The 26,138-nt window shown below is 36.9% G+C and overlaps 1 protein-coding gene across 12 annotated transcripts in view; it reads left to right on the forward strand.

The window, feature by feature from the left end:
* LOC102686091 (potassium channel subfamily T member 1) overlaps positions 1 to 26,138 on the forward strand; it is a 128,766-nt gene that overhangs the window by 56,128 nt on the left and 46,500 nt on the right. For all 12 annotated transcript variants that reach the window (XM_015366489.2, XM_015366491.2, XM_015366483.2 and 9 more), the window contains 6 exons: positions 12,268 to 12,347; positions 20,424 to 20,523; positions 22,860 to 22,919; positions 23,896 to 23,944; positions 25,375 to 25,434; positions 25,741 to 25,815. In XM_015366489.2, the coding sequence (XP_015221975.1) occupies positions 12,268 to 12,347; positions 20,424 to 20,523; positions 22,860 to 22,919; positions 23,896 to 23,944; positions 25,375 to 25,434; positions 25,741 to 25,815 (424 nt within the window). The remainder of the gene's footprint in view (positions 1 to 12,267; positions 12,348 to 20,423; positions 20,524 to 22,859; positions 22,920 to 23,895; positions 23,945 to 25,374; positions 25,435 to 25,740; positions 25,816 to 26,138) is intronic.

Consider the following 26,138-nt stretch of genomic DNA (forward strand, 5'->3'; position numbering starts at 1 on the left):
GAAAATGAAAAGTCAAACATTACAGGTCATTTGGAGACTCAAAACACCTTAAGCATGACCGTCGATGTGCTGCATTTGATCTTGTCAGAGAAATCCAAATTCTGCCTCCGTCTTCAGTGCTGTCACTTCACCTCTGCTCATTTTCAATTTACCACCATCATCTTGTATTTTAGCTTACCTCAATTTCATTAGTTTCTCTTTTGGATTTCAACACATGGAGCTCTCGGAAGAGGTGTATTTATTATGGTCTAAGTAAGCTGAACATCTTTTGAGCCTTTATTACAGCCTTGGTGTTGTTGCACAATATGCCCCGTATCGAACTGATCTTATTTTGAAACAGTAAGTTGCTGGTACCGTCCGAACTGTGAACTTGAACTTGAACTTTATTGCCATATGTAACCGGTACTGGTACAATGGAATTCTTACTCACAGAAAGTCTCTCGATTGTAAAACAAGTGTAAAAAACAAAACAAAGTGCAAACAGTGCATCAAGACAATGTACAAACAAACAATAGACAATGTGCAAGTAAACATGCAGACAGTTTGAATGTAAACAATACAGACGTGTAAACAATGACTGGAGACGTACAATAAATAAATTACAATGAGGTAGATGGTGATGGTGCAGGTGTGGTCCGAGGGGGATGGCTAAATGTGTTCGCCAGTCTCACTGCTTGTGGATAGAAGCTATTGAAGAATCTAGTGGTAAGTGTCCGTATGCTCTTATATCTCTTGCCTGAGGGCAGTGGGGTGAAGAGCTCATGCCCGGGGTGGTGACTGTCCTCTGTGATGGCCAGAATTCTACCACGGCAGCGGTCCTCATAGAGCTGTTTAATCTCGGTGAGACCGCAGCCGATGATCTTCTGGGCCATATTGACCATTCTCTGCAGTGCCTTTCTTTCTCGCGAAGAGGTGTTGCCATACCACATGGTGATCCCGTTGGTGAGGACGCTCTCGATAGTGCAGAGGTAGAAGTTCACCAACACATGTATTGGCATCCCCCATCGCTTGAGGCACCTCAAGAAATAAAGGCGCTGCTGAGCCTTCTTCATGATAGAGTCAGTTTTCACAGTCCAGGTTAGATCTTTAGAGATGTGAATTCCCAAAAACCTAAAGCTGGTAACTGTTTCCACTTCCGTTCCATCAATACTGAGTGGGCTGTGAGTGTGTGGCCTGTGTCTCCGAAAGTCCACTATTAGCTCTTTCGTTTTCTTTATGTTCAAGTCCAGGTTATTGCTATGACACCACCTTAGCAGCTGTACAACTTCATCCCTGTAAGTGGACTCGTCATCATCACTGATCAGTCCTATTATAGTGGTGTAATCGGCAAACTTGATGATGCAGTTGTTGCTGTGTCTTGCTTTGCAGTCGTGAGTAAATAGGGAGTACAACCTTGGACTCAGACAGCAGCCTTGTGGGGTTCCAGTGCTCAGGGTGAGTGGTGTTGATGTTTTATTGCCTATCCGCACCACCTGTGGTCTCTCGATTAGAAAGTCCAGCAGCCAGTTGCAGACAGAGTTGCACGGACCTAATCCCCTGAGCTTTGTCACTAGTTGACTGGGTATGATGGAATTGAATGCTGAACTGTAGTCCACAAACAGCATTCTCACATATGACGTCCCAGTCTGTACTATCAAAGCAGTCTATTAACTCGCTTTCCGCCTCCTCAGACCAACAATGGCTGCTTAGAACTGCAGGGTTCAGTTTAAAAAATTGCAGAGCCCCTCTGATGTACCTTAAATAGATCCTTGTATTTATTGTCACGTATGATAGCTGCTCTCCAAAGGGTAGCTACTGATCTGAGTGAATTTCACATATGAATGAAGTAAAGGAGTAAAATGGACACATGCTGTACTGTAGGCAGGGAAAGTGTGGTATTTGTGAATCATTCTGCAGCCCTTGAAGATGATTTAGGTATTCTTGCCAGTTTTTTTTTCTTTTTACTTGCTCTGCTGTGAGGATTTTGTTGTCCAGATTGATCTTCCACCACACGATATTAAGCAGAGATCTGACTTTAATTACAACTCAGGGCTACGGTCTCAATTCTTTATTTCAAAGATGCTGAACACCACAATATACTGTAGTGTTGCAATGCTGTTCCCGAACCACCTACTGTAAGTGCTGTTCCAACATCACTTTCCTATCTGATCAATTCAGCAGTGCCCTAATAATCATGGAGGTCAGTAAATTAAAGCAACTTTGCAGTTAACCCCAATGTTTGGCAGATTTCACTCTGAACATTTACATTGTAATGTAATATGGAATTAAAATTGTTGGGTTTTTTTGTGGTGACATATACTGTGTATTATTTTCGTGAGTAGTATTTTATTAGAAGTAACCATATGATACCAGAAAAGTGAGTTTGTGATTGTTGCTTTTGTTGTGATTTTATTTAGATTTTCACATAGAAAGTTAAAAATTCGAAACATTTTTTGTTACTGTAGATTGTGTGTTTTTTTTTATGCCTTTCCTGCTTTTTTGCTGGGTTGGAAGATAAAGTGAAGGAGATGATTAAACTTTATTAAGATTGAATAGATTAGCAAGCAATGACTCTAAACCAACTGCAATTTATGTTTTTAAAAAACTCACAGGGTGCAGTTGCTAGCATTGCTGCCTTTTTAGTGCAGCTGCCCTGGGTTCAATTCCAGACCTGGAGTACTATGTTCTCATGGGTTTCTTCTGGATGCTCTGGTTTCCTCCCACAGTTCAGGCATACTGGTACCGTAGGTTAACTATCTTTTGGGAACAAAATGTCTGTTTTTGTGTCTGTGTCTGCTTTGCAAAGGACTGGTGTGTTGTCCAGGGAATTTGGACAATTCTGTAGAAAGCAATTAGAAAATGGATGAATGGATAAAAGCTCATAAATTTAAAAAGTCTTAGCATGTGGAGTCTTCACTTCCTTAAATACCAGTTTCAGAAGTTGCTTTTCATCAGCCCATGTGTTTGATGAATGACTTAGTAAAGTGTAGCGTAGATGCAGATGATCTCAACAGCTTGGTTTTGTGTGCTTGATACCAAGTGGACAAGTTGTGCAGTGTTTTTTTTTTTCCTCCTGCTCAGAGGGGCATATGCTGATCAGCGTCAAATCAATCTGTGTTCACCAGGGGATGCCTTGTGAATGATATCCCAGGCAAATTCCTGAAAATTAAATTTAGAAATATCCCTCTCAATGTCATACTGCACTGTACAGCATCCTTCATTATCCTGCAGAGGTGTTGACAGATGGGAGTTGCATTGATAAAGATTACATTTTTCTTAAGGAGTCCTTTTAATCAGAGAAATATATACTGTATATTATATTCAGTACATGCTGTCCAACATATTAGGAAACCTTTCCAGAATAGCATGCTGGGTTTCTGAGAGCAGAAAGAACAGCTTGAACAGCTATATCTGCAGCCTAGGCTCAACCCATGGTGCTTGCACAATGCTGGGTTTGAAGCTGTGAAGAGAGTATTGGTGAGAGGGATTGCAATAAGTGTTCCACTGGAACAGAACTGCTCTGGTCAGGAAAAGTGAAGCAAGTCTTTCATGCACCACAAGTGAACACCATTATATTATATCATATAGCTGTTTTTCAAACCCTTGATCTGTCAATTTTTAACTGATCGAGACAAAATTCTTAATAAAGCTAAGAAATAATGCCTAATAGTACAATTTTATATTCTTTTTAATAAAACTTTAGATTTGTTGTTGTTAATGTCATTTATATGCAGATTATATATATATGTTTTAGTATACTCTCATACATAATAAGCGACCTCTGTTGTTGCTGATTAATTGCATGGTATTAACAAAACCCCAATCTTTCTCATACCCCTATTCAATTCCTGTGAAATATGCAAAAACATATAAATATGTACTGTAATTGTTTATTATGCCAGTAATAGACTGGTCATAGACAAATTATAGTGGAGAGTATGTCAATAAAATGTCTTTTTCAGTACTGATCATCCCGAAACACTTTTAAAAACATCAGCTATATCTGACTCTAACTTTATAGTCTGGTTGTCTGTAAGCATGGAGTGAAAACCTAGAGATGATAATAGCTAATAAAACAAATCTGTGGATCTCTCAAATTTGTATTGTTTAGCTATCCGTAAACTGTATATAAAATTTAAATTAATATTGTTGTGACAGAAGAGTTCTTGCTCCAGGATGAGAGTGAAAACAGACTGGCTTTATTGTATGCATACAAGGAACACCTCAATAGTGGGGATATTCAGAGAATACAAAGCAAGCAGTTACCTTTATACATTTGGCAGGGTGTGTGGCTAAGATCAGGGAACAATTCGCTCATGAGAAGTGGTTGGCTGTCTGTCCAGAACTCTAGATGTCACAGCGCTCTCCCTCCCTTACAGCCTTGAGATGTGTGAAAGTTGCAGAGATAAGTAAAACTCCACAGGGCTAACAGAGTTTCATCAATATTAAATAGTATTTTAATTAAATATTAGCAGATACAGGCTTTCTGCAAAAGAGAACAGGCCAGTAGTTTAAAAATACAACCCAGATTAATATAATGCAAATGTATTGGTTACTTCACTCAAGGGATGTGCTTATTGAACGGTTATATATTCAGAGCTTCGATTCTGCTATTGTGGGTTTCTGAGTTATTTTCTTCCTCTTTTTGCAGTTCTACTAAGAACAAATTAATTATCTCCATTTTACAACTGTGATCATTTGAGACACTTCTGGATCTTCTTGCAGATCCAAGCAGTGTCATTTATTTTGTCACAGAAGGAAAAAGAAAATATCTCTCTTAATTATTGCAAAAGGTGTTTTTTTACTCGAATTTTGTAGTGGAAGGTACAGTACAGTATATGCACAATGTACTGTCTGCAAAATTAAATAAATAAAACCCAGGAATATACAGCATACAGAGATTCTCGCCACATTTTGTGCACCTTTGAAGTTATTTAAGTGCGCTAGTTTAATTTAATATTGGAAAGTATGACCTTGCAGGGAGACGGCAAATTAAAGAAAAAAACTCTCTAATAAATGCTGCATAAATAGTAGTAGTGACCTACGAATATATATTTTAATTATTATTACCCAAAAATATATTTCTTAAATAAGACATTTTCTCTTGTTCCTTAATTAAAAGTCTTGATTATGAAGTGTTTAGTACTGCTGCAGAGCATTACATTATAAACTCTGCATAGTACAGCCATTGTCAAAACAGCTTAAACAAAACAGCTTTGGCAGAAAAATGTTTTGGTACTTCTATCGAGATCTACATTATAATGAATGTATCCCCTTGATAAAATATAAATAATGGATTATTTTCCGCTATATGCATATTTTGGCCAGTTTTTCAAAGTCTGATCTTTCTGACTTTGGTGATTTTAATAATCAGTTTCTTGAATATGAATAATATATAATATAATAATATGAATATTTTTGGGAGAAGGATGCATACAAGAATTTTCTTACATCTTTACTCTTATGACTACTTTAAATCAAATAGACATTTTACTGTGCACCTCTGATATATTAATCCATGTTTAATGTGGTCTGAGACTAATGGATCAGACATGCATTTTCCTTTTCCTATTAAAATTCATTCTGATAATGGAATAATCTTCAAAATGCTATTTCGGATAGCACATATTTAAAATTTCCTGTCGGTGTATAATCCAGAAACTTTATATCTCTGACAATGGCTTTTTGAAGCAAAGGGAATAGTTCCTCAAACCAGTATTTCAGCTCAGATCAAAGGTTAGTATTTCAGATCAGTCACAGGGCTTGTTCCCTCATTGTAAAAGAAGAAAGAGTAACAAATTAAGAACTTTAGGATATTGAAACAAATTAGTTTGATTTATTTTTACATTTTCCTTTGACAGCATGCTTTTCACCATTATGGAGCTTTAGTCGATATTGAGAATTTTAAACTTGTTTATTTTGACTCAAAGTTTTTCCACAACTCCTTGTCTTATTTAGTTGAGGGTCTGTCCTTAAATCTGCAGTTTTACTCAGATGCAAAATACTTGGCTTCATAGAAATAGTCCTTGTTAAGGTTGCATGCACAAAATAGCCAGTTTAATCAAAAACAAATTACACTGTAACCTTTTCACTTCTTTAAAACCTAATTAAACAAGGCAGTAAATGATTGTATCCATTACTGTCTGACTCTTGCGGTTGCAATGAAGCTTGTATTAGTGGAAGCTTAAGTATTTAGTAAGACTCATAGACATTAATCAGTGAATTGGATTTTATTAAACCAGGAACAGGCTGTAGTTCGGAACAGGTTTCATCTCTTGCAGGTCCCATAATTTCTCACGATCTTAGATCTCTCTTCAGAAAAGAACAAAAACTGCCAAAAGAAATACCATTGTGTCAATCAAATAAATGCAGGAAACTAAGCATACAGTAACATGCTTTTCCCTTATCCATTATCCACAGCCACTGCTCTCAGCCCAGGTCCTGGAGGAACAGTGTGTCTTCTGGGATTTGCTCCTAATCACAGGCTAAATGATTTCACTTTTCTTTTTGGCCCATATTCATACATTTGCTTTCAGCTCTTAAAAATGGGATTTGTAATTGCTGTGAATAATAATAATAATAATAATAATAATAATAATAATAATAATAATAAAAAACTTTATTTTATAGAGCACCTTTAAAGGTGGCTTCTCAACGTGCTTTACAGAATGACAACAACATTTAAAAACAGTGAGAGGAGACAGAAGATGGGGGTACTGAATACGGTAGGAGCAGAGGGTTAAAGAACAGAACCAGTTAAGTAAAGGCCTTTCTAAAGAAGAAGGTTTTGAGTTTGAGTTTGAAGGAGTTTAAAGAAGGTGACTCTCTGATATCCTTATGGGATAGAGCTCCAGAGCTTTGGGGTGCAGCAGGAGAAGGCCCTGTCACCCATAGAGTGTAGATGGGCTTGGGAGACAGGAGACCACAATTAGAAGAGCGAAGGTTGCGAGGTGGGGAGTAGGACAATAGTACCTCAGACAGGTACTGAAGGACCAAGCCATGCAGAGCCTTATAGGTGAGCATGAGGATTTTGAAGTGGACATGAAAACTGACAGGAAACCATTGCAAGGACTCCAGGATAGGAGTAATGTGATTACTTGCACTAGACCTGGTCAGGATTCTGGCTGCCAAATTTTGGACATACTGGAGTTTGTTCAAATTGGATTTAAAACCCCCAGCGAGTAGAGCATTACAGTAGTCAATCTGGGAAAAGACAAATGTGGAGATCAGATTTTCAGCAACAGTAAGCAATAACATAGGATGTAGTCTGGAGATATGTCTGAGTTGGAAGAATTATGTTTTGACAATGTGTTGCACATGTCAAGCCTGAATCAAATATCAAACCAATTTTTTTAATTTAGCCTGAAGCTCAAGCACAGTACTATCCACAGATAGGTTTACAGTATTAGCTTTACAAAGTTGATGGGGGGTGCCAGTAAGCATGACTTCAGTCATGTCACAGTTTAGATGAAGGAAATTGTGAGTCATTCATGTTTTTATGTCAGAGATGCAATTAGAAAGAATAGAGACAGCCACATCAGTGGTATGGATATAGATCTGAGTATTGTCAGCATAGAAGTGATAGTTGAGGCCATGTGATCTTAAAACCTGACCAAGTGGAAATATGTAAATGCTAAAAAGTAGGGGCCCCAGTATCGAGCCCCGAGGAGTACAAGACTTAACTAGTCCAATTTCAGACCTAAATCTGCCAAGAGAGACAAAGTACAATGAACCCTGTACCAATTTCTTTTGGAGTTTAAGAACTGCCATCATTCAGGTATGTAACTTGAAATGTAACCAATTGGATCTCCGCAAATCGAAAAATCTTCATTTTACAGTATATGTTCTCATCTTAAATTGATCTACTATGTGATGAAGGGCTGTATTAACCCCTTCTCGCATGGCCTTTATGGCTTGTCATAGGACATTTATAGTTTAAACTATATATAGTTTATCTATTGCTACATTATTTCTGTTTTGTATGTATTGTTTTATTGAGTTGTGTGTTAGATGCTGTGGACCAGATGTTGACCCATCCCTTTAAATGGAGGTTCACCTGTGCATCAGGAGGACCAGGTGTGGGGTTCATAGCATATAACCTGGCCCTGGTGATGTAGTAGTTAGTTGGTTGAATTTGGTCCTGTCCTGTTGCTTTTCAGCTTGTACTTCTCAGATTGGTTTCCTTTATTAAATGTGCATGCTTTATTCCTACTCTGATGGTATGGTGTTTTTTTTTTTACTTGGCTGATTATTTATACTGAGTAGTTAGTCATAAACTAGTATGAGCAGTTCAGGTGAGGCTGACTAAAAATCTGTGTGCAGGAGATGCTTTGACACTTTACCCCTGAAGTGAGGTATTTCTGACATTCAGGACTGACCAAAGAAAGAGCTGGAATGTTTCAACGTTGGGAGTCACAACTATGGTCATACTGCCAAAACAGGGGGTGTGAGATGGGACCCTGTTACCCCAGAACAGGGGGTGTGAGATGGGACCCTGCATCCCACAGGATGCTTATCTATTGCAAGGCCTATAAACACCCGTATAAGGAGATAAGGTGATGCCTATTAGCCAAGCCAGCATGTCTATGGAAGGTGAGTAAAGGGGAGAGCCTGAAGAAAACCCACAAGGACACTGAGAAAAAATGTGAGCTCTGCGCAGAAGGCACTGGATCCCAAGAGTGAAGCAGCAACACTAACAGTACCTGTACCCAGGGTCCGCATTGAAAAATGAAAATGATTCTTCTCTGCACAGGAGTAAAACAAAATAAATTAAAATTCAGCTGTTAACATCACACTGCTCCTGTACATTATTCAACATTGTGTTTTTCTGTTATACAGTCTCACAACAATTCCTGGGGAAGCTCTGCCACGATGCATGTCTGCAAAACAGAATTAAGTTGTACCTGCCTTTGCTAAACCATCAGCAGAAATACATTCAAAATGCTCTGGTCTAGTGTTGCTTCATCATCAAAGGGGTGTGAATTGGGATGTACGGAGACCCCTTCAGATATGTGTCTAAAGCTGTGAGTTCTGTGTTTGCATCTGACACTGCTCTTCTGACACGTGGTAATAGTGGTATAAAAGGCTGATATAAAGTGCAGGATTCCTGTGCTATTAAACATGCAGCTGCAGGGGTTGTTATGTAGGAGGTGAAGAAGCACAAAGCGGGCTATGACTTTACAAGCATTCTGACTCCCACTGGATCAAGATAATTGCATAGTTCTCCTGCCTTTTTAGCATATCATGGATGGAGATTAACTGCTGATTTTGACTGCTCAGTGGGAACATGGCCCAATTATTGTGTGTATTTTAGGAATTGCCTATTCAGGAAAGTTTTCCAATTTTGTAAGTACAGTATCTCAGTGTAGTAAGGAGAAAACGTTTGTTGTTTTAATTATGTATATTGTGATACTAGGACAGGGGTTTGCAGCACTGATCTGGGTATTCCAGTTTTCATGCCACCCAAATCCTAAATGATTTTACCATTGCTGCCTTAATGAACTAAAGTAAATTATACCATGGTTCTATACCATTTAAAAGCTGCGTCTGAAACCTGCAGAGTTCCGGTGCTCCAAGCCCAGTGCACCACAGCAGTGCCACTCAGCCTGTGGATTTATGATCCACTTCATTGTATAACTTTGCTATAACTATTCATTTATTAGTCCTTAATTTGGAAATTCAATATCACAGTTTAGGTGTATATATATATATGTATATATACTATACCAACAGCACCTTCATTGGTATATGCAGTAGTACAGTAAATTGTTTACCACTGGATATATAATGTATTGTGCTAATTCTGCAAATTTGTAAGAAAATCTTATTTATAAAGTACATGCCATTTAAGGAATCAGAGTTTGCTATACTCCTATAGACTATATTTCAGATTTCAAGTATGGTAGGGTCCTGTTTTTCATTCCATGTTTGACCTTAAGTGCTTAATTGAATAAAATATTTCAATATGTACTGTACAAGTAATCAAATCACCTATTATTTGAAGTACTAATTGAAAAGGGAATGTAAAACCTATAGAATATTTTCCCTGAAAAAATGGGGACTCTTTCAGAGCTGGGTGGTGTACTACAGATATTTCACTCTGCGTGTTACAGTCCATGTGCTTATACACTTTTCTTTAGCCCATTATTAAATGGGGAACATTGAAATAATGTAATTGTTCTTAACTGTTTTCACCATCTTCAACAAGTTTTCTATGTATTATTAATCATTAGAGTTATTGAGAACTGAAAAAAGGTGTTGCACTAAATTACCTATTCTCCAGTCTGGCATTTCTAATTTGAAGACACCAAAGAACCCTTAAGACTCAAGATTTATGATCACCAATCCAAACCAAATAAAATCGCAGTAATATGGCTCCATTTGTAATAACATGGACAAAACAAAAATACTTTTTCCATATCTTTAAGTCACTAATAGTTAACAGTTCTCAAGCATAAAACTTTGAGAGTGTTAAAAATAAGCAAATGCACACTTTTTATGTTCTCATTAAAAAATTGAAATACCTCACAAAATGGGAAACTAAATATCTAATAAAGTTCAAAGTTACATCTGTGGAGACTGGAACATAAAAGCCATTGACTTGCTCAGTACATATCTCCTGTACTCTGCAAAGTTAGCACTTTTAAATATTCAAGTTGCATTTTTAGACATCAAAAAGCTTGTTGTTATGGTAGAATAGTGCTGACAGACATCTCATGAATGCTATTTAGCTAGTACTTCATGATAGACTGGCTTGTGGTAATGAGTTATGCACATTTGGTAAGTTCGAGAAGCATTTATCATTGGCAACCAATTTGACTTTTGCAAGAGCTATTACATGAATTTATAGCTGCAGCTGGAGATCAATTGAAATTAACTTTAAGCAAGAGTGAATGCTAAATATGTCTACTGGAACAGAAAAAGGTCTGTTTTCTACTTGATAAAGTACTTATATAAACTTGTAATACAGCACAGTAATTTATTTTAAATTATGATTTCATTAAACGTTTGTGTCTGAGGAATTCAGGAGGAATCTCCATGGAATAATGCTGATAACACGTATGTGAAAGTGTTGTCACATTATGGCAATAGAACACTCTCTTTTGGGATTTTGGATGATTATGTGTTAGCAGTACTTTAAAAAGCTCTATATAGAGATTCACTCCACGCATTTCTTCCTAGAAATACAGAGAGCAGAAGAAGAGCACTTCACTAATATTTCTTCATTGAAGTGTCCTTTTTGCAATATGCATATAGACCTACAGCAAACTAAAATCTAAATGATCTTAAAAGAAATTCAGCAATGTATTCTCCTAACAAGGGCTCTGAGATAAGTTGAAACTGCTTATCAAATGTTCAAAAAAGATGAATCCCTAATGCAAGAAATTTTATATGGCCAATAAAGTGATCTTATCTAATCTTATCATCGTTAAATTATTTTATAGGTGAAACAGCTGTAGATGACTCAGATGTGAAGTTTTCAGGCTTGAGTTTTGAATGACATGCTCCTGAAACTGTTATAATTGCTTTTGAAATGAATGTTTTTGTCATGCTTAAGTACACAATGCCACCTAGATACTTTTTTATTAATATTTTAAGTAATGCAGATGGATATTTAATGCCAAAATAATACTTGTCCACAAATCTGTACAACACTACGAACATAGCCAAACGTGCAAAGAGACACTGAAAGCAATATATGAATTTAAGAAGAGCTTATCTGGCATCAGAATTATTCAAGTTTTGTGTTTTTTACTTGCAAACTGAGTATGGTCGCCATAATGTAGGTTAGAAGACACATCACATGATGAAATATAACCACTACATCTGAGGATGCAGATGAAGTACTGTGTAATGTAAGTAAAGTAAGTGAAGTACTGTATAGCCACTTCTTTGTTTTACAAATGTTTATATTGCAATGAAGAAGACCGAAGACCAGCAATTCTAAAGATCTAAGAGTAGGTGGAAACATCATCCTTTTAATTCAATTTTTATTACCATTGCATGCTTCTGTAATTGCTTAAATGTGACCTGCATCAGGGTAATTCTATTGCCAAATAAATGTGGAGCCACAATTAAACAAATCTTTTAAATTTGCAGTTTCAAAACTAACAGGTCATTTGACTTGTAGAGTCAAGACAATGAAAGCCCAGAGGTTGATTTTTAGAGTAGATTTCTCCATGTCCTCTCAACACCAGCTTACTATTCACCAAAACCTGCACCCAGAGGACGAAATGTGAATGAAGAAAAGTGCTGATTGTTTCTCACCTCTGGATTTTTGTTTTTCAGAGTGCAAGTCGAATTTTATGTGAATGAAAACACCTTCAAGGAGAGACTGAAGCTTTTCTTTATTAAAAACCAAAGATCGAGTGAGTACCTGGTCTTGTTTTGTGTTGTCCTGTGAATCATGCATGTCGATAATAGATCTCGTCTCGTCTTTATGGAAATAACTGAAGGACCCATTTTCAGTGAGGTTCATTAAACAAGCTAAAAACCCACTGATCATGTCGGAGGTACTGTAGCTGATGCAGTTTTCTGCACTCAGTGAAGTTATATCTGAATTGATAGAAATAGGTGTAATACTGTGGTGACCATGTAAAGCTGTACTCATGTTACCCTTTTTGATGGCTGTCGTGTCCCTTTTGCAGTGGCAAAATGATAAAATGGGTTGGAAAACACCGGCACTGTGATAAGCTGAGGAGGGTTCTGATCCCCCTTTTAATAATTGTACCGCTAATAGTTAAAACAAGTCCCACCAAATAATACCAAACAGGGGCATCACAGCCATTTAAGAGGTTTAACATCATCACACTTCAGCAACAAACAGCCTCTAACAATCTACCCCACTGAAAAAGCTGTGCTCAGTATATACTGAATACATTTATGAAAATGTGTGACAGGTAGTTAATATATACATTAACTGGGAGAAATATACAGTATCCCCATATACTGTACAGTGCCTATAAAAAGTATTCACCCCCTTGGACTTCTTCACATTTTATGGTGTTACAGCAAGGAACCATGATGTATTTAACTGATAATGTTTCCCACTCATCAACACAATGTACTTTATACTGTCAAAGTGGGGAAAAAAATGCAGCCATTTTAGTAAATTAATTAAAAATAGAAACAGAAAATAATTGAATGCATAAGTATTCACCCCCTTGCTTTGACACACCTAAATTACCTATGAAATAACCAACTCTCTTCTCAGGGCCATCACCAGAGCAATTTGAATGGGTGGACGTTTGGTTTTAACCTGGGGGACCTGGTTTGAGCGCTAGTTTGAGATGCATGACTCTACAGATGATGCTGGGTGTTTTCATTCGTCATGACAGAAAAAGAAAATTTGATTGAAATGGTAGATTAGTTACATAAATATTTTTCAATATTTCTAAAAAAAATAAACTAAAACATTTCTTTCTACTTTATCAGAAAATTATTTTGGGGGGGCACGTTAGCCCACATGGGGGGGGGGGCACTGCCCCCGAATGCCCCCCCCCCCCTCCCTTAGCGATGGCTGTGTCTCTTCTCCAAGTCACAGAATTACTTGACTGGAGTCCACTTGTGTGCAGTTGAAGTGTTTCACATGATTTCAAAATAAATACACCTGTGTCTGGGAGCTTCCCCACGTAGTGCTTTTCCAAGGAAACACTACACCATGAAGACCAAGGAAACTTCCAAGCAGATCTGAGACCAGGTTTCTTGGAATAATGCCAGTCAGGGCTAGGATATAAGAAAATTTCCAAGGCATTGAATATACCTCGAAGCACAGTGAAGTTCATCAATAAAAAAGGTGAGAAAATATGGAACAACAGTGAATTTGCTCAGAACTGGCCGTCCTCCAAAACTGAGTGTCCGGGCAAGAACAGCCGTAGTAAGGGAGGCCACCAAGAGGCCTACGGCAACTCTAAAGGAGTTGCAGTCCTCCGTGACAGAGATGGGAGAAACTGTGCATGAGACAACAATAGCACGCACACTTCATAAATCTGGCTTGTACAGAAGGGTGGCAAGAAGAAAGCCTTTGTTAAAAAAAACTCAAATCACGCTGGAGTTTGCCCAATTTGGAGGTCGGATGAGACCAAAATTGAATTTTGGGACCTCAGTGCTAAGCGCTATGTTTGGCGCAAACCTAATCACACTGAAAACACCATCCCTACAGTGAAGCATGGTAGTGGCAGCATCATGCTTTGGGGATGCTTCTCTGTGGCAGGGACTGGAATACCCATAAAGAATGAAGGAAAAATGGATGGACGTAAGTACGGAAAACTCAGGGAAGAAAACGTGCTACAATCTGCAAGAGCACTGGGACTTGGAAGATGCCTCATCTTCCAACAGGACAATGACCAGAAACATACAGCAAAAGCCACACTGGAGTGGCTTAAAATAAAAAAGGTTAATGTCCTTGAGTGGCCCAGTCACAGTCCAGACCTCAATCCAACTGAACATTTGTGGAATTACTTAAAAATTGCTGTTCACAAACGGTCCCCATCCAACCTGATTTTCCCTGAAGAATGGGAAAAAAATCTAGTGTCAAGATGTGCAACGCTGATAGAGACTTGCGTCTAAATAATTTATTTATTTCTAAATAATTTATAATGGCCTGAAATAATAATGCCTTTTTGCTCCCCTTGGGCCTGCAGTTACTGTATTGTGTGTTGTTTTTCCACTTACGTTGGTAAAAATGAAAGCAACCTCTTTATATGCTGTCACTAAGAGCCTTGGGAAAGTTTTTGGAAAAGTCAACACAGTGAAGAGAGCAGAATGGAGTAAATCTGGATACTGGCAGGACTATTTGGATGTGGTCCAAGTTCCAAAGAACTCTTTTTTGTGTCAAAATCTAAATTACCTGTCATGCTTGTCGTGCCCTGCTGTGGGATAATCTTGAGAGAGAGGGATCATTTTAAGGTAAAGGCAAGGCCAGAAGAGAGACAGTGTCGCTGAAACCTGAAAGTCGTACGGCTGTGACATTTGGCAAACTGATGGGTCATGTTTTCAGTCTTGTAGTTATGGTATGATGGTATGCTTAATCCATCAGCTCTGACAACTTTTAAAAGCTTTGTTGTTGTGCTCTAAAAAACGCTGATAAGCTCAAAACAAATAAGCTCTTCAAATTGCTCCTTTAGGGATGATAACAATTTAATTGGGTACTGTATGTAGGCTTTGAAGTGGAATAATTTAAAATTCTATGTGGTGACCTGTGTCAAGGGGCCAGTCTGTAAATATGCAATAAACAGGGTGCGGTAAAGCATTTCAAATTAAAAGAAGGTGATGTGTAACGTTGGACATGTGTGAACTTGTGTGGTAGATACATGCAGCTTTACACAACATGTAGCTCTCAGGAAGGCCTCAGGGAAAAGTCACAAAAAAATAAAAAATCTTATGGGATTTATTTTCACCACATCTGTTTGGCTGAAGTGCTTTTTAAAATTGATTTTCTGTACAATGCACATTGTTGATATCGGTTAAAGGTGTCCTGATGTGATAGAACCTTTAAGCAAAACCCAGGATGGACAACCTTATTCAGCCCCCCTGAATTAATTTGTAGCCCCCAATGATAACAATTTGGGCCCCACAAAGCTGTTCAGGGAAAAGGATGATAAAAGATCCAATCTCAGCTAGAATCTCTCAGGGCATCTTGGAATCAATAGCAACCGGGCTAGTCTGGGATGAGATGGCTGTTGGGGAAAAATATAAAAAATGAAACAATACCACAGCTTCTGAGGTTGTGCCTTCAAGCTGACCTGTCAGATGCAAGCTAAGAAATATCCTAATGAAAGACCTCCTCTGTGTGCATCAGTAATCCAAATAACGCCAACTTATTAATGGCCCAAGGGTTTTTTTTTTCTTTAGATGTCTCCTTTGCTGTCATTATCCCTTTCAGAGACATGGGTTTTAAGACTTTAACTGCTTTACAAGGAAAAAAGAGAGAACAAACTGGATGGCAGGGTTTTAAAGAAATATGTTTAAAATCTGGAGAAAGACTTAATTCATTGATTAAAAACATGAAAGCAAGTTAATCAACAAGATTGACTGCTTTAGAAATGCATGACTAAAAGGACCACCTTAGGACTTTGAAGCACACAAGGTAATGAAATTGAAAAGGTTCTGTAGCCTTTGGGAACAGAAGATGCATGACTCCTGTGTAAATAAGGACAGTTTTAATGTGCTGTTCATGCAGAAAAAACACTATTGAAAATGGTGCACTGGCCTCTGTGTGCAGCTCTTGAAGATAGGTACAGTAGGAACATCTTTAAAAAAATAGATTCTGTGAGTAAAAGCAGAGGGCTTAGTCTTCTATATAAGGACCCGTGTTAGCCCTGTCGGCAGTGATTACAGAGATTGGACTGTTTTCTCTGCTACACTTAGCTCTGACCTTTCTTTAAACACTTGAAGCAATTGCTCTGTTAGCCAGATCCAGCAAATAATATATATTGTTGTTACAGTATATTTACAGCATGGAGATAGTGGTGCTGTATATTTCATGTAAAATAAAATGATATGCAGTCAGCATTTTATATATATGTCTAAGACGTTTGGAGCACTGTTTGTATAAAAATTTTTATGATGTTAAATTATCTATATGTATGAGTATAGACAGTTTATTTAAAGTCTCCACTAGAGGTTTCTACTGTTCCAGCAATTTTGGGGTTAATATACAGTAATATAGTATAATTTTGGGGTTAATGTGGGATAAGAAGAAACTAAGCTTGTCATTTAGCAATTTTCATCATGGATCAGAATCTTCAAACACTTGCTCATTAACTTATGATAAACTATATATCAACAGCCAATGCATTGTAGTAGCTGATCCTTCACATTTGGCAATCAAATCTATGTCACTCATTCTTGGGTTTGTCTGTTCATTAACATTGTTTGATCCTCTGTACACATCCATAAAGAAAAAAGGTCTTTGATTTAGTCTTTGATTTAATTTTAAAAAACAAAGACAGAGTGTATTAGATGTAATGTGAATGTATGTACTGTATTTGTGACACACAGAGACCAAAAGAAGGAAGCATAGATTAAATGAATACAATAAATTATTTTAAGAAGGGCAAACCAAGACCAGACCTTATTTTTCAGTAGTATGCTGCCTGGAATCCTGAAAAACTAGCTGCAATAAAGCAGTCAAACAACCAGCAGAATTTTTTCAATAATTGATACGTTTAAAATTAAAATAGCAAAAATTCCCTTATGAAATGCCAGATTTGTCAGATCTGCTCACTTGGTTTTAGATCTACGGGTACTACTTAGCAGTTTGAATGTATGTTTTCTGTGTAAAATTTACTTATCTACTGCACCAAATAGGTAATTCACACCTACTGTACATTTCCCATATGTACTGTAACTGTTGCCACTAATTCACATAAAAACCCCTTAGTGGTGAGCAGACCTCATTGTTTAGATTGAGTCCGACTTCAAACCAGAAAGAAGTGAGATGTCCTGCAGATGTGTGTGGGTGGATAATTCACAGAGCAAAATGAGAAAAAATAGATAAGCAGCAGCACTCATTTCAGATCAGGCAATAACATTCTGAAGCGGTTGTCCAGACTTCAAAACATGACTTAATTTTAATGATCGTGACTAATGAATAATAATATACAGATTTTAGTTTGGAGCCCGCGTGATGCTTCAGTGAGTCCGGAGCTCCATCTAGTCGAAATTTGTTGCCATAGCATCAACACGACAAAGTCAGAACTGAGAAGGAAAATTCGAGAGAGAGCACAGGGGAGTCCTGATCCAAAGGGCACATTGTATTATACAGACAGTTAAAAGGAACGCATTAGTCTTGAGAGAGAGAAGTTACAAGGACAATTTATACTAAAGTAGTTCAGGTGGGTGGCTGTGTCAGCATGCGTAGGCTGCAAAGGAACAAGTAATACGTTTATTCCATACTGAAAAAGAGAAGAAAGAAAACACAACGTTTCGGCTGTGAAGGCTCCACAAAAAGGCTCTACAGAGAAGGCTCCACAGCCGAAACGCTGTGTTTTCTTCCTTCTTTTTTCAGCATGGAATAAACAATTTATACTACAATACTTTATAGTATTTAGGTTTGCCAAAACATGAAACGTGTTGAAAAAGTTAATCTCGGCAAATGTGTGAAACAAGTCAAAAATAAGACAAAGGACATTTAGCACTTACGTGGGGGTAGTTTGAATTTACTGAATTTACACGCCTTCTGTACTTTTTGCACTCTGAGTGCAAATCTTCTCATCTTTTGGAAATGGAAACAACCAGCAAACTATTAAAAAAAACTCTATGGCAAGCATGTTCCAGTCCAAAAATCTTTTCTCCTTCTGCTATAACTCTTTAAAATACAGTTGAGGGCACATGTGACGAGTTTTATGTGTTTTTTCAGTTTTTTGTCCTTTCTAATGTAAGATCTAATTGTGAATAAATGCTTCACAGTTATCTGGAAATGGAAAAGAAAGCTGTCTTTTAAATCACATTGTACTGAGTCAAAGAGGTCAAAACCATAAAACATTCCCAGTATTTAATTTCTCTGTGTTTTATTTACTTGCATACCTCTTCATCTTCTAAGACTGTGCACAAATGAAACATGCATCATTTCATGAAAATGATTCACCTTTTCAAGTCATCAACACTTCTCATTTTTAGATAACCTGAATTTTTCTCAATAGGCTCACAAAATATGCAATCTTTCTTAAATTTTAATCCTGCTTAGTAAATACTGTATGTGTGGTTTTTTTCTAACATATCTCAAAGTTTGCACTGTATACTGTAAATGGACCATTTTGTTTAAATTACTAAGTTATAATAATGCACTTAATGCAATAATGCTTTGCACTATTACTGTATATCAGCTCAATCTTCTGGATACAATGACAAAGTATTGGACAAGCTATTAGGTTAGGGATTTCACAAAATCATTTTTACCATATTAACATAATGTCTATCAACAATGAGGGTTTATTGTTTGGTATAAGAAGTTATTAATTTACCATATACTATGCAATGCTTTCACTATTTAAGCAGCTAGTTTAGTACATAATGTGCCTTTGCAGTTCTTAGTTTTATTAAGGTTTTGTTTGTGAGAGAAATAAGCTTTGGGTCATACAAATTACATTTTATTATATCTATAAAATGTGACTTTGTCAGATTCATAAACTTGAAGTAAGAAAAAGACTTTCAGTAGTGGTTTTTTTAATTAAGTGGAATTGGATTAGATCCCAGTTGGGTAACAGAACAATTAGAACATACTGATTTATTTTAGCTCCTCTTTCTTAAGCCACACTTTTATATGGCTTCCACTTATTATTGCATCTTCATTCCAGTTTACAGATTAATTAAAATTACCCTCACAGACTAATGCCAAAATGCTTGTTCATACAGAACATACTGTTAGGGAACTTGGTTAAAAAATTAAGTCTTAATGCAGCCAGTGGAGAAATGGGTGTTGAGAACGCACAGATGTTTGAGTACTGTACATTAAAAACCTAATGTAATTCAGGAGTGCACTATCTGTTGAATTTATTTTTTCAATTGTATCATGTATAGCTACATTAATACGTCTTAATCTTCTTATTTAAAGTCACTACAAATGTCAGTGTACAAAAGTACACTCCTGCTGATAAACCTGGGTGCTCCTGTTAAATCCTATGTTCTCATGGGGCAATGTCTTCCTTCCACAAAGATATATTTCAATTGTAGGAAAGCTTATTTTTGTGTGCACTATAGGTGTCTAATATTGTCGTGTTGAGAATGCTAATAATAACTTAGATTATATATAAGTGATCTCTTGTATATTCTTGGCTTTGTTTCCCTTTTTCCCTACATTCTGAAATTGTGCACAAGATTTACAGAACAGGACTGTAGACCTGTAGACCACTGTAATGAGGAAAACTTACTTGATTTTTCTTTTTTTATGTTTGTTTTGTTTTCACCACCACGTTTCTGGGGGTAATGAAAGGGGTTACAGAGTAGTCAGATTTGCTTTAAGGAACATCATCAAATACAGTACAGCTTCTTTTTGGGTTTAGAAGTTTCATTGGTTTAAATCCAAAGAAGTGGAAATGGACCATTTGTGTCACATTGAAATATGTAAATGGATAATTTAACAGGCTTTTGATTTTCTTTTCCCTGATCATCCCAAAGCAGTCAGGGTCAATCTTTCTGAGTACATGTTGGCAGTACTGCGCCAACATACAGTAGCACAATTACAGTAGGTCTCTGATCTGATCTGTCAAAATTCTCTGAGATTATTCTCACAACTCAAGCGCCTGCAGATTTGTCAGCAAATTCATTTTTCTGCCATTGATGGTCAGATCAAATTTCATGTAGGGTTATACATGTGTGCAAGGAAATGTGGACTCTATAAGAGTCAAAGGTTTTAAGCTTTAAGTGGAGGAATTGAGCTGGCCCTGGCAGAGGCCTTCTGAAGGTCTGAGGCTTCTCTGACTCTGGGTTTGTCGCTGTTTCAGGTTTGAGAATTCGACTATTCAACTTCTCTCTAAAGCTGCTCACCTGTCTGCTCTACATCATACGAGTTTTATTAGATCACCCGGCAGAAATCAGTGGATGGTAAGGGGAATTTTTTTCTTGAAAACATCACCAGTGGTTTGGACATTTAACTGAAAATGTTATACTGTGCCAATTTATTATCAGATTTAAATCACTCAGTAATAATATTCATGGCATTCACAAAGTTTTAGGGTATACCTAGAAGAACTTTTGCGTAATCTGTACTTTGATATTATTTCTTGAACTTAATAGAGCATATGTAGACATACTGCAGATGTGATAGCATCAATTGCTATTTCTTGTTGTTCGTTGCAGTGATAATTGGTTTACTTCTCCAATCAGTCAATCAATCAAAGTTTATTTATCAAATGCACAACAATACAGCGTGCAGCAGTAGTTGCTGGCAATGAAATGTCTTTTCTGCGAGCTCACCGGGGGGTTAAAATCATACAATTTAAGTTACAAAATAAGGTTACATAATAATACATAATAGTGCGATAGAAATTGAGTAAAATAAACTCAGACAGAGCTCAATAAAAATAGAGCTGCTGTGTGTCCAGGCTGTATGCAATATTTTATGTCGAAGTAGTGCAGTATGCCGAATACAATGAAAACTGTATGTCCATGTAGCCATTATGGGTGATTTGCTGAAGGTTCTGCAGTTTGGCTATTTAGCAGTCTTATTGCTGGTCCTTCAGCAAATCACCGGTAATGGCTACATGGACATACAGTTTTCATATGCTAATAGTTAATTAGCATAGTTTCCAATTGCTAATTAGCAGTACTGTATGTGCAGTCATAGGGAGGAAATTTGCAACGTTGTTTTACTAAAACCTTTTTTTTTAAAGTAAACACCAGTGGTTTTACATGCTATGGCCTGTAAGACTTTTTCCGTTTTCGATACTGTTTCACTTATGCTTTATTGATAATCTTTTTTTCTCCTGCTCCTGTCAGTTACTTTGTATTATATATTTACTCAATTTGGAATGACCTGATTGGAATTGCGTCTTTATATCTAAGATCACAGCAACATCCTCTGTACCCACACTGTGAAGAAGGGAGAAGTGTAGACAAATTCTTTCTACCCTCTCATCCAAGAAGCCAGTCATGCTTTATAAGCGTGGCAGTGATGCATCCCTCTTTCACATTAACACAAGCCTGCAGGCACTCAGGAAGTCACCCTAAGAGAGCCCACAATGACTAATCTCTGCCCTAGAAGGGCTGCACTGATTCTGTGCCACTGCTTGAGGAATTGCCTTATGAAGCACTGGTATGGCCTTATGCCTGTTGCCTGCTGGGATAGGCTCATCTAAATTGGATGAACTGGTTCACAAAAAGTTGGATGCTTGGATTCTTGAGGAATTATGCTCCACTAAATCACAGAGCACAGAGATCACAGAGCTCAGCCAGTGGAGCCAGTGTCTTTATTGGTTAAGCAACTCAGAAACTGACCCTGCTGGAAATCCTAACTGTGTAGACATTATTGCTTTGCTATCTGACATTTCTAATAGAACTGTGAAATGTGCTGCTACTGTACCTACAAAAACTAGGACAATGTGGTTCCTGTTGATACAAGCAGCTGTTCAAACCAATATGAAGTGTCCTTATGACAACAATGCTGGAGAAGGACCTGAAATGACTTCAAGAGTGAGACAACTTGGAAATAATTAATATTCTGTGTCCACTGGTGCTGTAATGCAGTAATTGCAATGAAACCAAGCATGTTTGGTCCTTTTATGTAGATCAATATTGAAAGCTCAAAGTATGCAGCAATGATCATACAGCTAGAATGTACTGCGAAGAAAACTAAAGCTTTATCCACACAAAAGGTTAAATGTAATAGAAATTCAAGATAATACCAATTAATGTTCCGTCATTGCTAATTGTAATCCAGTAGCACTCCCAAAATGTGGTAAGGCCAATCTAAAGCCTTTGAGTTAGATGCAGAATTCTGCAGCAATGGTAGTGCAATACTGTTCTGTTGGGGCTTCTTATTTCATTTCCATTTTGATTGTAGGACTGGGAGTGGGCATTAATTTAGCAAAGTCTGTTGACGTGATGTGTTAAAATTATTTCTGAACATGTGTACTAAAGGAGTTATTGACCTTTGCTGTAGCATTAATTTTTATAAAGGTTTTTCTGAGCATTTGACCTCAAAAAGACAAACAATGTGGTTTTAGAAGACAACATAGCATCCAGAGATGTACAATACTTGTACTTAGAGAAAGTACAATAAGAAGGTTACAAGATGTTCAGATTTCACAAGCTGCCAACAACAGAAATGCCTCTTTTGGTTGGCATAGAAACCACACTTAATTATGTTGCTTATTCTCTCTGGGGTGTGTGTAAGAACCATAACATTATTCTCAGAATGATTTTGTTTTTTTCTTCCATAGTAATGTTAATGAGAATTGCCACAGCCCAAATAGCACTGAAGGTTCACAAGAAATCAACTGGTAAGACAATTTCTTCATACTGGTGAATGCCGTTTGTATATCAAAGATGTGTGATAAATGAAAGCCAATAAATATTGCTCTGGAATATAAATAGATGGAAATAGTGTCAGTATATTTCCTGTGATTCAGTAATAATGGCCAAATCAGGCAAGAAAATGAGAAAACATAGGAAAATCTTGGGTGACAAATCTCCTAGAAAATGTATATGTATATATATATATTTCAACAAGAGGTCATTTGTCTGCTTTCCATTTTTCCAAGAAAACAATACTGCCTCTGTTCCCACTTTCTTTGGAATATTCCTCACCAGTTTTCACATCAGTCAATGGCTGTATTTTTGGCACACTTTCTGCATTTTACAAACCATGGTTCGGCCACTTTTTTGCATGATTCCCTGTGATGGGCTACACCTGCATTGAATGGTTGTCCGGGATCTGATTTTGACTTTCAGCACTTCTTTTTGGGTTATGCTGAAGTAGATTTTGAAGCAATTTTGTTCCCATCGCTGTAGACGGGGTAGTGCCAGACCCTTTCTGAGGTTTACCTTTAAGATAATGCTATCTTTCGTGTTATGTCTACACTTTTAGCACTAATACGCTTTCTTCTTTCTTATATGCAGTTAAGCTATGTGCCCTCTCCCTTTAAGTCAAAGTAACTTGTGTAATAAAAAAATGTTTTCTATGTTTACAAATCATAATCCCCACAGAGCAGAATAAAGTTGTGATGAGAAGCTTGTGTTGATATTGAAATATAAAACTGAACAAATTTGACACCTGACACTACTTTAACACGGATAATTGTTTTACTCAGTATGTGTTAATCCCTTCAAAAGTACTCCCAAGATGTGTGTGTACTTAGGTACTGTACAAACTGAACTGTTGTAATTAATTTTAGCTGGGCTTATCTTACAGTATTCATCTTATCTTGAGTTAGAGATGTACGAAATCGCAGACACTGCAGTTACTTTTTCTTACAGGCATGTCATATTCTGGGTCAACAGAAGAGTGCCAGTGTGGGCAATACAGGTGAGTGATAAATTAGATAAATAAAGGTTAGACTAATTGAAGCATTAAGACTGGCCTAAATACAAAAGGGCATATTCATTTTATGACAATCAATCCATGTATATGTATTGTAGGCATCCTATTAATCTTCAGTAATGAATTCTTCCCAAGCCAAATCAAATTATTTATTTGATTACATTTAAGAATATATGCTTGTGACCAGAATGTACAGAAGCCAGCCTGACAAAACATTAGTCATATGATATACAGTATATTATATAGAGAAAAGGGTTTGAGTGTCAGTGTGCTGGCTGCCAGTTAATGAATAAAAAAGAAAGAAGAAGAAAGAAGTAAAACACAACGTTCATCTTACCCACCCTTCGGCCCCACATTCATCTCTCTCTCTCTTTCCCCCACACTCCTGAAGAGGCTCCACAACCCAAACATTGTGTTTTTCTACTTTATTTTTGCATTTCAGAGTGGAATTAACCTCCACATCTTCCTTTTCGTATGCATATACCTTCATGTACTTTTAATTTTGGAGAGAGGAGACATACAGTATTAACATCAGTGTAGAAGCCTTCTCTTAGGTTGAAAATGAAGAGGTAAATAAATCAATGAGCTTCATTGCCAGTAACTGCTTCCCGAGACGTAAGCATTCATTCTGAAACGTTCTCCAGTTTAATATTTCATTGACAAAGGCAGCCAGCCAAATTAAAAAGGAGGGAGGTTAATGAAAAGCTGCAGTAAATATTTTGTGAATAACATAAGTTAGAACTGAAGTCCTTTCTGCTGAGAAGGTCAATTAAATGAAAGATCAGTTACATTATGCTAAATGTTGTAGGTTCTCAGCAATGTGCATCTGCCAGGATTTATATGAGCATGCATTATGTATTAATGTGAATGACAAGTTGCCTTGTAATTAGTGCATATTTTATAACATGAGATATGAAATGAGAAAATGAGTTTGCCAACTTAGTTTACTTCAGTAATAAGTCATATCTCTATCGAGGTTCTCGTCTTCTAGAACTTGAAAAGAAGGGTACTGTGAGTTATTATTGCAATTAAATATGCACACTGTCTTTATACTAAAGAAAGCTAATGTCTCTACAAAGATTTTACATGACCTTTTCTAAACTTAAAAAATATATATTTTGAAAATTAACTGTGGCTCAATAACTGTGTATTATGCAGAGGTTGTATTTGTAATTTTTGTATGGTTTTATTCATGAATCGATTTCGAGGATTAAAGGGCTTAAGAAGTAGAGAGAAGTAGCAAATTCCCCTGATCCTCGGGAAATCATTTTCTTCTACCAGTAAAACTTTTAAATTATCTTTTGAAGTTTCTTTGATTGGGCATCCTTTCTGAAGACCAATTGAGTTTTTGATGAGGCATGTCTCTTCAGTCTTATTTTTAATATCATATCCTACTTGTCCTTGTCATATCCTAGGTTATCGTTGCCTTAATAAGTTTTTTAGAGGCTATGCTTCTCACATATCTAAGCTATAAGGTAAGGCTTCTAAGCTTTTAATTTTATAGGTTACTGAATGATTTCATTGTGTATGTTGTATTTAAGTTAATTGAAAATCTAAAGCTGTGTACTGTATATGTGATTATAATATGTTTTGCGTTGATTGCTATGGTAGATTTTATTTACTTTATTTTGTGTAAAGCTTATTGCTAATATCTGTGTAATTGTGAGGTCAGACAAGTTTGTGTTGTGTATGCTAGCCAGGCACTGGAAACAATCCTGAAAACGAACCACAAATGATAAGTCTTGTTAAGCCAATATAACTATATTTATTTGTTTTTAAAGGGAAACATTTGGGAGCAGATCTTTCAAATATCCTTCATTTTAGAGATGATCAACACTGTCCCTTTTATAATTACAGTAAGTGAATGTGCCGCCATTCTGTGTATGAGTGTCTCAGGCAGGTTGGAAAGCAGGTTGCCGGCTGTCTTGTTGTTCTGTTCTGTCTGCATGAGGAGACCTCCTAAATGAGAGGTTATCATTAACATAAACTGTTAATGTCCATTGGTTTTGAAAGTCAAAACAACCGAGCATTCAAAGTAGTGGAGAGTGGAGAGTTGTATACAACTCCTATGAACATGAACTACAATATGTGATATGTCATGTATAGTTTTATTGTGATTAGGACTATTGTTTACCAGTTTATGCAAATAATAAATTTGGCAGCTTTGATACTACATGAT

The sequence above is a fragment of the Lepisosteus oculatus genome, chromosome 24 (genome assembly GCF_040954835.1).
Source record: "Lepisosteus oculatus isolate fLepOcu1 chromosome 24, fLepOcu1.hap2, whole genome shotgun sequence".
Taxonomy (NCBI): domain Eukaryota; kingdom Metazoa; phylum Chordata; class Actinopteri; order Semionotiformes; family Lepisosteidae; genus Lepisosteus; species Lepisosteus oculatus.